At 37.1% G+C, this 10947-nt stretch overlaps 1 protein-coding gene across 2 annotated transcripts; it reads left to right on the forward strand.

The window, feature by feature from the left end:
• The first annotated feature begins 326 nt into the window (after positions 1–326).
• On the forward strand, positions 327–9679 carry LOC105126876 (auxin response factor 6-like). Of its 2 annotated transcripts, none has more exons than XM_011027890.1 (14): positions 327–1018; positions 1277–1389; positions 1901–1999; positions 2081–2137; positions 2217–2375; positions 2494–2578; positions 3549–3639; positions 4035–4199; positions 4281–4403; positions 6108–6183; positions 6301–6448; positions 6559–7730; positions 8286–8476; positions 9127–9679. In XM_011027890.1, exons 1-14 carry the CDS (start codon positions 961–963, stop codon positions 9383–9385), a joined length of 2796 nt encoding a protein of 931 aa, XP_011026192.1. In that variant the 5' UTR covers positions 327–960; the 3' UTR covers positions 9386–9679. The 2 variants fall into 2 exon arrangements, with proteins under 2 accessions (XP_011026192.1, XP_011026193.1); XM_011027891.1 differs by having other exon boundaries at positions 6562–7730.
• The last annotated feature ends 1268 nt before the right edge of the window (positions 9680–10947 follow it).

Consider the following 10947-nt stretch of genomic DNA (forward strand, 5'->3'; position numbering starts at 1 on the left):
GTTACAAAAATAAATAAATAACAACAGCAAAAACAAATATCACAGTCCATTAATAACCCGTTCTCTTCGTTTACGAGTATTTTCATAATGTATATTTATCATTAAAAGATATTAAATTTATGATTTTTTAATGTTTTTTTCAATAATTTTAGGACAATAATACTAAAAATAGAAAATCTATTCTTCTACCGTATAGCAGAGAGGACTACTTTCTACCTGGATCGTTGAGTATATAAAAGGAGGGAGAGATGGACCCCATCAACCGATAAATGATGACCACTGTATTAAATTGATTGATTGATCTTTTCTCTCTCTCTACCTCTCTGTTAGAGCTTGGTAGAGAAGACCAAACCCTCCCATTCAAGATAGAAAAAAAAAACGTAAAGAAGAGAAAAGCCCTTTACGAAACTCTCACTGGTCACTACTATATGCTATTCCTCTCTCTCTCTCTCTCTGCTCCAGCTTCGCGTCAAAAGAAAAAATAAAAAAGAAAAACACAAACCCTTAAGAAACAAAAAGGAGTGTCCTTTTCACCAGCAAGTTCACTTAACTTGTCTTATTCGTATCTCTCTCAAAAATCTTTACATGCCATAAGTGAGAGAGCTGAGTTATTTTTTTTTCTGAGATCTGAAAGGAAAGTTAGGGTTTTTATTTGGTGTGGAGGGGAGAGAAATGTGGGAGCTTGGGGATTAAAAAGGGAGAAGATCTGAGAAGTTCATGAAGCTAGCAAGGAGTGTTTTGTTTTGTTGTAGTGGAACTGGAAGTGGTTTTGGATGATAGTTGTTTTCAAGTTGAGCAATTGTGTTCTTGATTGTACTGTTGGCGGTGGGAGGGGGTGGGTGGGGCTTTCTTCTTCGGTTAAATAATAATTGAAAGATATTATTGTTAGTGTTTGGTTTTTGAGGCTATTAATTAAAAACTGTATTTTGTTTTCCGGGTTCATTTTTTTTTATCTGAAGAATGATACTTTCTTCTTCCTCATCTTCTACAACTGGGTTTAATCAGGTGACTCAAGAAGGTAAAAAAGACTCAAACTTTGGCGTGTTCTTCATTTTTTTACCGCTTTTCTTGCACTTGCATGCTGATTTTTACATGGGGTCCGTGCATGTTGTGCTTTGATAGAGCTTGATGTTGCTTTTATGTGAATATTTCAAGTTTTTACATTGAACATTGAAAATTGCTACATATTTGTGTGTGTATCCTGATTTCTTGTTATAATTGTTGATGTGCCATGCAAATTCATGCAATTGTGCGGGAATGTTTGTTTCTTCTGCAGGGGATAACAAATGTTTGAATTCTGAGCTATGGCACGCATGCGCGGGGCCTCTTGTGTCTCTGCCTCATGTTGGAAGCCGAGCTGTGTACTTTCCACAGGGTCACAGTGAACAGGTTAGTGAAATAACTTTGTTTGATTTCAAACTTGCTGTCAAAATTTAGTACTAGGAGAACACTTATACGCTATGCCTGACAACCTGACATTGATGTTAACTTATTCATCATTAAATGATACTCTTACTGCATCATTTGTAGTTTTTTAGGGGTTATTTCACGTATGTTGTTGTTGTAGAAGGGAAAAATCTTATATTTGGCAGGCTAGCACCTTCCTTACATATGTAATTTTCCTTTGGTAAATGGTAAAGAGATGTTTGGGGCTTTTTTTTTTCAATATCGCTTTGCATATATTCTTCTTTGCTGTCTGCATTAAGTTGCATATTCGCTCTTTTTTCTGTGTAAACTAAGTGTCTTTTAATTTCTGTATAAAGTCGTAGATGGCATATATCCTACTTTCATAGTGAGATATTAATGCTTCTTTAGCTACTCTCATGTACGCACAAGCATGTAATTTCTGTTTTTCTCCACTCTGCTAGCATTTTAAAAGAGCCTTCCATTTTCTGTCTAGGTTGCTGCTTCAACCAACAAGGAAGTTGATGCTCACATCCCTAATTACCCAAGCTTACCTGCACAACTAATCTGCCAGCTTCACAATGTGACCATGCATGTAAGTGATTTGTTCATAATCTGCTTCTGATTGGCATAAAATGCTGCCGTTGAACTCAAATGTTTTATGTTTTAACTACAGGCTGATGTTGAGACAGACGAAGTTTATGCTCAAATGACCTTGCAGCCCTTAAGTCCGGTATTTTTTATTCCTAGCTTGGATTTTGAGTTTCCTTGTCTTGTGCTGTTTTTCCTGCCTTGACTTACTTCTTTTCCAGGAAGATCAAAAAGATGCTTACCTATTGCCAGCAGAGCTAGGTACTGCCAGCAAACAACCGTCTAACTATTTCTGTAAGACATTGACTGCAAGTGATACTAGCACTCATGGAGGATTTTCTGTTCCTCGAAGAGCAGCTGAAAAAGTCTTTCCTCCTCTTGTGGGTCCCGCATTCTTATTCACCTGTTTTTGTTTGCATGATGTTTCTGCAGTTTTTGAGCTCATTGCCATCAGTCTTTATCAATTAATTTGTTTGTTCTATTATGTTGCTCGTGTAGGATTACTCCCAGACACCTCCAGCTCAAGAACTAATTGCAAGAGATCTTCATGATAATGAGTGGAAATTCAGACATATATTTCGGGGTGAGTTTTTGTATTGTGAAAATTTTCAGGATTGTGTTTTTGACATGTTTGGAACAATCATTTTTCAATATTGTTTGTCTGTTACCCTGTTTGCATTTTTTCTTCTTTCGCTCATCATAATTTAGCTGGGCCGTTTTCATATTTTTTTGAATTAGATATCACTTTTGGATTTTTGGATATGTAAGCAGTACCAGTGACATCTTTGATATTGTTGATTGCACTCTTGTGAGGACCGAAATCCAAACCCGTAATAAAATCTGAGATAAAGTAGGAACACAAACAAATTCCTGAATAGGAAACTAGAGTGAATATTACTGAATGACAAAATAGATTGGATTCTCAATCAAGACTTCTTTACGAAGAGGCAGAACAAAACTAAGTATCCTAATATTGACTAAAATCTCGCCTAATTAAATAAAATTAAATTTTCAGGCACCAATCTTTGAAGTTTTGCTTTGTTCCCCATCACAAATTTAATAGATAATGACAAGTTCATTTGGCTGTTCTCAATCATCAAGTAAACAAAAATACTCTTGTTTACTTGGTGACTGTAAGTTGTACTTTCTAATTCTTATGTTCATAGCTTTATAATTATGGAATATGAAGATGGGAAAAGTCTCACTTGAAATTGAAGAAAAATACATATGCGGAGGTGCTTGTATTGATGAGATGGGATGGAAGATTGAGTTTCTATATCTTTCAGAACTTTTGTTCAATATTATCCTTTTCTTGTTTGGATTTGGAAATTAAATATGAAATTGAATGCTTGGTGAAAAATAAAGTAGCACTTTGGTAAATGAATGCTTGCATATGTTACTGGCTTATCTTTACTGCTGGACAATGATCATCATTTTGGTAAAAAGTAATGTGAGAATAGTGGATATTCTTGCCAAAGTGATGAGAAGAAACTGGCAGGATGTTCGAAGAGCAAATTCCTGCTTCTCATAACCTCTTTCCTGTGAATTTTCAGGACAACCCAAGAGGCATCTTCTTACAACAGGATGGAGTGTGTTTGTTAGTGCAAAGAGGCTTGTTGCTGGTGATTCTGTCCTTTTCATTTGGTAGGATATTTCTCTACCCTGACTAGATGATTTAACTTGCTTTTACAGCATGTTAACATGGATGGGTGTGTGGAGAATCAATCTGCCTAAGATACGCCTCAATCTATCCTGATAGCAGCTTAAAAAAATCCAACAAAATGCTCTCTGTTCTTTGATCTATATTTTTGGATGTGAACTATAGAGATTTAAACTAGAAGTATTCCGCATGTACCCATTTTTTTGTAAGAGGGGACTAGCCAGGCTGTGTCCAATCCCTGCTCGCATACTGTATGTACAATGCAGCTTTGTGGCAATCATCTTCCTTTTGGCTGACCTTAAATCCCTTGAGGCTGGAAGTTGAATGGTCCTCAAATCCAGTGGCAATCACATTCTAATCAACATTTTTCTTTTGCCAGGAATGAGAAGAATCAATTACTCTTGGGTATTCGGCGAGCTAATCGTCCACAAACTGTTATGCCTTCATCAGTTTTATCAAGTGATAGCATGCACATAGGTCTTCTTGCTGCTGCAGCGCATGCAGCAGCCACCAATAGCCGTTTTACAATATTTTATAATCCCAGGTAAAATATCTTCCAGTACAACATTGAAAATACTTTAATATTAGAATGTAAATATTGCTCATTTATGTTGTTTGATTGTAGGACTAGTCCTTCAGAATTTGTCATTCCCCTGGTCAAGTATGTTAAAGCAGTGTACCATACAAGGGTTTCGGTGGGCATGAGATTTAGGATGCTATTTGAAACAGAAGAGTCAAGTGTCCGCCGGTAAGTCTGCTAGCAGTTTGACATGAAATTGATTCTCTAGGACAAAGTCTTACTTTGTCATTTTGTTACTGGTAATTATGCTGTTGTGACTCTTTAATTTTGTTTACAATATTGCATGCTCGACAACTTTTTACATTCTTTCAGAGCTATGTACCCAGCCACCCCTTTAATGTGTTAAACTGCTGGTGCTTAGAGTAGTCTTAAAGTACCCTTGTTGCTTACTCATTGGCTTTGGAGGTGCCTCAATTGCACTCTTATTTTCACTCTTATATACAGTTTCTGTAATTTTTCTATTGAAGTGATGGGGATAACAAAAATTTTGGCCTGTAGTGCTTCAGGTATAATGAGATGCTATGTGGAATGAATGTGTGTGGTGCATCCTTCTCTTTTGTATGGCATCTAAGAATTCCAAGTGAGTGATGCCTAGGAGTCCTAGTGCTGTTCTAGATATTTCTATCCTTGGTCTATTGCTATCATTTTTCAGTTCCAATTTTTTTAAGAAATGACACCTATCTTTGGCCTTCACCTGGTAGCTTAAAGTTTTCTATTAAGTAACCATTTAAGATGTTAGAGCCTCTTTAACCTTGTGTTCAGGCGTTCATATTGTACTGACGCCCATAATTTATAAACTAATCCACGTTTCAAGTCTGATGGGATTTCATTTGAAGGTGCACGCAGGCTATTTTAGCCTATATTTGGCTTTCATGTAATAGCCTGTGGTTTTGGGTTGAGTGGTCATTTGATAAGTTTGAGCTATTTTCTTATAGCCATGTGTTTTCAATTCTTTTTTTTTTAATTGCTACACCACCTATACCAGATTAAATTAGCGTTTTGATTGTGTACTGATTGCTCAGATTGCCTGTACGTCATCGTTTCCAATTTTACTCCTATTTCATTTGGTGGCTCATTTTCTCAGCTGACTTCACTCCAACTCACTCACTTTTTAAAACATTTTACCTCTTCTTTTAAGTTTAATGAAGGATCAGTACTTCTCTTTTGGAGTTCATAAACTCAAAAGCTTCATAATCATGTGATTATAATTATGTGGGATGCTATTTTACGGTGTAATGTACAAAATGGATTTCCAGAACATTGCGTTCCTGGTTTGTTGCCTTTGCCCCAGAGTTGACAGCCAAGGAAGGGAAGCGCATTCAGTTAAAACAAATTTTGCTGCAGATTTGCTAAAACCAAATTTTCAAACAGAAGTGTAAATTGTCTTTCACGTTAAACCGAGGTGATTGATGGATGCAGACTTTAAGAAGGATGAAAATGAAAAATGCATCATTTATAGTGATGGACAGCTGCTGAAAATGTTATGGAATGCCATTTATAGTCTCTCCAGTGATATAGTTGTCGGGGAACATTTGAGACAATACCACTCTTCTAACTCTTGAAGCTAAACCTGGTCCCCCCCCCTAATTCTTCGCACCTGGGTCTCAATTCATCATCAGTTTGTTTCGAGTTAGATCTTCTGTTGTATTGTCTGAAACTATTAGTATAGTTATTTTTATTCAGTGTGGCAGTTAGATATTTGGAATCTTAATTTTCATAGGGTTCATAAGCTAATAGTGCTGTCTCTTTATTTTTCGTGCCACGTCTCCTTGGTCTTATTTTTACATTTCCATTTACCCAGATGCATTTTTTTTCCTGCCACTTTCAACAGATTCCTGTGATGTCTACTGATTCCATTATGTTTGATTCCAGGTACATGGGTACTATAACTGGTATTAGTGATTTAGATCCTGCTCGGTGGCCAAATTCACATTGGCGCTCTGTCAAGGTTTGGTGGACCTTCATTGTTTTTTGTACTTTTATCTGTGAAGCCCTTTTTTTAATGATTTATTGGGAGTTTTTCTTTACTGTGCAATTTTAAACAACTTTTTTACTGCTAATTTAGGTTGGCTGGGATGAATCCACTGCAGGGGAGAGGCAGCCAAGAGTGTCTTTGTGGGAGATTGAGCCGTTAACTACATTCCCAATGTATCCATCTGCCTTCCCTATGAGACTGAAAAGGCCATGGCCATCTGGGCTACCGTCTTTCCATGGTATGCGTCGCTTGCTGTTCAGTGCTAGGAAGTAAGATGTTATCTTCACGAATCAAATGTTAAGTTTGACGCTTAAATGATCCTTTTTTCCCTCCTGAATCTTCCAAAAGCAGGTTTGAAAGATGAAGATTTGAGCATTAATTCACCAGTGATGTGGCTTCAAGGAGGGGTTGGAGATCCGGGAGTTCATTCTCTGAACTTCCAGAACTTTGGTGTAGCTCCCTGGATCCAGCCAAGGTTTGAAGCTTCTATGCCAGCTCTACAACCTGATGTGTACCAAACAATGGCAGCTGCTGCACTTCAAGAAATGCGAACAGTGGAATCTTCCAAACTAGCATCTCAATCTCTTTTGCAGTTCCAGCAGTCTCAAAATTTATCTACCGGGCCTGCTGCTTCGGTTCAGAGGCAGATGTTGCAGCAGTCAAATCTTCAGAATGCTTTTCTTCAGAACTTTCAAGAAAATCAGGCTTCAGCACAGGCCCAGCTACTGCAACAACAGTTGCAGCAGCGCATTCAGTATACTGACCAGCAGCAGCAACGGCATCAACCCCACCAGCAGCAGCAGCAGCAGCATCAAGTTCAACAGTCTAAACAACTGAATGAATTGTCTGCTCAGCAGCAGATCCCAAATGTAATTTCAGCTCTGCCCCATCTTATATCAGTTGCACCATCCCACTCTCCGTCTTTGCAGGTGATTCCTTCCCAGTGCCAGCAGCAGGCCTTTTCAGAACCACTTGGGAACCCAATTGCTGCATCCGTAGTTTCTTCAGTCCCCAGTATCATGGGTTCATTACCCCAGGATAGGGGTCACTTGCTTAACTCAAATGGATCCAACCCCGTCAGGTCTTCTACCTTATTATCAAAGCAAGCGGCATTTGGTCCTCAACTTTCTTCTGGAGCTGCTCCTGGTGTGCTACCCCAGGTGGAACAGTCGGGAACTACACAATCAGCTGTGTCCGATCTTGCTACCTTGCTAGCTCCATTCTCTGGAAGAGAATACTCCACCTATCAAGGTGATCCGCAAAACAATCTTCTGTTTGGAGTTAACATTGACTCTTCTACATTCATGCTTCAGCATGGTATACCAAACCTGAGAAACATTGGCACTGAAAATGATCCTTTGTCTATGCCATTTACTGCTTCAACTTTTACAAGTGCTCCCGGAGGTGATATTCCACTTACTTCAGACATGACAGCTTCAAGCTGCATAGATGAATCAGGTTTCTTACAATCCTCTGAAAATGTGGATCAAGTAAACCCTTCAACAAGAACCTTTGTGAAGGTAATTTTTTTATCCTTATGTGTGTGCACATATGGAAATGTATGCATAAATGAAGTGGCGATATAGGTCTTCAATTTGCAACTATATCTTATGATAACAAACAAATTGGTATACATGTAGAAGGTCTACCATTATTAACATTAGGTCATGCACAGTATGAAAATTTAATCTGACTTGTGGAAATTGTTGTAAATAATTCAAGGCATGCTGAAGTAGTATCATAAACAATCATGGTTGCCATCTGGATAAAAGCACCCATTCCCTTTTCTTTTCATTGCGATTTGATTGTACTGTTCAAGTAATCTTGACATGGTTTATGTGATGTACAACCTATGAAGCAGTAAATGAATATCTCCTTGCATCTGAAAGTGCTTTAATTTTAATGAGCTATATTGTACAAGTATTGTAATTTGGTACAAATCTTTTTTGAAAGGAGGGTATTCACGGTTTTGGTCCTTCAGTCTCCAACAAGTAATTGTAATTTGCTTCTATGTAGTCTGTGTTTCATGGCAGCTATCATTTTGTTACTTAATAAAAATACTCTAATTGTAACAGGTTCACAAATCAGGGTCCTATGGGCGATCATTAGATATTTCCAAGTTCAGCAGCTATGATGAGCTGCGCAGTGAGCTTGCTCGTTTGTTTTGCCTAGAAGGCCAATTAGAGGACCCACAGAGATCAGTCTGGCAGCTTGTATTTGTTGACCGGGAGAATGACGTGCTTCTTCTTGGTGATGATCCTTGGCAGTAAGTCCTTGAAATGTTTCTGTCATTCTTTTATTTTTTTTTATATATAAATAGTTTTTGCAAAATGGCAATTTAGGACACAAATTTGAGGTAATTCTATAATCATATTTTCCATTAGGTCGCTTTGATGACTAGTAGTGCTTGGGCTCCATTGCCCTTCATTGCTCTATTGATAACACCAATTCACAAGGTTCTGTTTCGGAGCCATGCATATGTTCAATTTCATACGGTGTTCCTTTATTGATCTTCAATTTAATTGTTCGCTAACTGTATATGCTTTTGTTTTTTCTTTGAAAATCTAGTTGTATACACTTGGGTGTTAAAAATGTGGGGTGGTCCTGGATGCTTATTCTTACTGGTCAAGTAGAGATAATAACTCCAGAGAATAAATCTTATCTAAAAGAAAAACGAGAAAACGAAGTTTGGGAACATACTTCCTGGTCCTAGCAGTCCATGCACGCTTGTGACGAGGACATAAACTTATTCTTCAACTTCAGTGGAATCAATTTATGAGAGTACAAGTGTGACTGAACCTCTTGGGAGGCATTTGCATTATCATTTCTTGTTACTTGAGAAATCTGTTTGCTTGTTGCTGGCATGTATGCGTCTAATTGGTTTACAATTCATTGCTGATGAACATCTTTTTCCAGGGAATTTGTGAACAATGTCTGGTATATCAAGATTCTATCTCCCCTTGAAGTGCAACAAATGGGTAAAGAAGGTCTCACTTCTGCAGCTTCTGTGCCGAGCCAAAAGCTTTCTAATAGCTCCAGCGATGGCTACATGAATAGACAGGATTTTAGAAACTCAAGCAATCCCGATGGCTACTTGAATAGACAGGATTTTAGAAACTCGAGCAATGGGATTGCATCCATTGGGTCTCTTGACTACCAAGGCAGATGCTCATAAAACCAGAAATCAAATGAAAATTAATCGTGATGTGAGTAACTATTTTATGGTCACTGTTATACATCCACTGAGCAGTAACGCTTTTACTTTTTTCCGGTGGGTAAAGTGTTGTGCATGGTCAAGTTTAACCTGCATATTACTGTAAATTGTAATTTAATATAGGAGACCTCCTATCACTATACTATGAGCGTCATGAAAGCGTTAGGAGAATGGCAGCATGGTGGTTTGTTTGTTACCCTTCCCGGATGATCCTGATATTTCAAAATATTGAGCTTGGTCAGCATTTTCATTTCAGTTTGTGATTCGTAAATACCCGGTGGTTCAATTCATTTCGTGTTTGAGTAATTAGCATTTTCATTTTTAAGTAACTTGGTGCGATTTCTAGTAGAAGAACCAGTAATTTCTGTAGTTTTGGATGAACACGACGTCCTTTTTCTGGGGTGGTGGCTGGGGATCGCTGTGGTCTGGTCAGTTCACTAGACAATCTTGCACGCAGCTGTTGCTATATGTCTTTAACGATCCAGGGTGAGGCTTCAAGTCATTTCATTTTCAAGTGGAATTGGGGAATTAAGATCTTCCACCCGCTTGAATGAATCAGATACGGTTTGTTTAAGATCATGTTACTGGAAAAGGTTTCTTAAATACTTGTATGCATGCTGTGCTCGTCTTTTAGCTCTCTGGTTTGATGGGTTTAATTCTTGTATTGCTTCAACTAATTAGAGGAAGTTTTGTGAAAGTCTCTTCTCCTGTTTATTACTTAACAAATAATGATCTGCAACTCTTCAATATTTTTTCGTAACCAAATAAATAGAAAATATATTAGTTATGAAAGTTTAAAGGAAAATCTTTGGAGAACTCTTTAAAAGATAAAAATCCTTTGAAACAGTCAAATTCATTTTTTACTTGTTCGAAAAATTGTAAGATATACTCATTTACTTGTTGAGATATTGAAACATGCTAGATTTTTTTTTATCACAATAGCTTGCTAGTATTCTTGAATTTAACTAGAACATCCGGTTATTAAAATTTTTCAGATCAAATCTTCTCTAAAATATTTTGTATATACTCCTCGTGTATTAAGAGTATGTGCTATATAATTTTGTATAAATTTCTTAACTAATTCGCACGCTTGTTGCACTGTAATTCATACTTTCATGTTCTGAAATTCTCTTCTGAAGCACTAACTTTTCTTCATACTTAACCTATTTTATAATCATATCTTATATGATAAGGATAATAATAATTTTGAAGCTTTGTAATCTGTTACGTCAATAATAAACTGCTAAGATGTTTTATAAAAACACCAATAAAATTATTTTTTGATAATTTTTTCTTCTCTGTATAAACTTATTTCTTATATTAACTAAACTAATTAGATAAATACAAAGAAAATCTAGATAAAGTTCTGTCATAAACAAATTATGTTCTTATCTAACAAAATAAAATTTAGATTCTAGATTGCTCAACCTTTTAACCAGTTGTAGCAGGAATTCCCTTGTTGTATCTTCCAATTAAGGGTACTGGAGTGAGTCACGAAACCCCATTAAAAGAGGAAGAGAAAG

The sequence above is a fragment of the Populus euphratica genome, unplaced genomic scaffold (assembly GCF_000495115.2).
Source record: "Populus euphratica unplaced genomic scaffold, PopEup_1.0 scaffold30.1, whole genome shotgun sequence".
NCBI classification, from domain to species: domain Eukaryota; kingdom Viridiplantae; phylum Streptophyta; class Magnoliopsida; order Malpighiales; family Salicaceae; genus Populus; species Populus euphratica.

Bases quoted from the DNA above. Each gene is read 5' to 3' on its own strand.
- LOC105126876 (XM_011027890.1), top strand. From the start codon at position 961: ATGATACTTTCTTCTTCCTCATCTTCTACAACTGGGTTTAATCAGGTG. The intron at 2,138-2,216 runs GTATTTTTTATT...CTTCTTTTCCAG, and splicing joins CCTTGCAGCCCTTAAGTCCG to GAAGATCAAAAAGATGCTTA. The intron at 7,731-8,285 runs GTAATTTTTTTA...TAATTGTAACAG, and splicing joins CAACAAGAACCTTTGTGAAG to GTTCACAAATCAGGGTCCTA.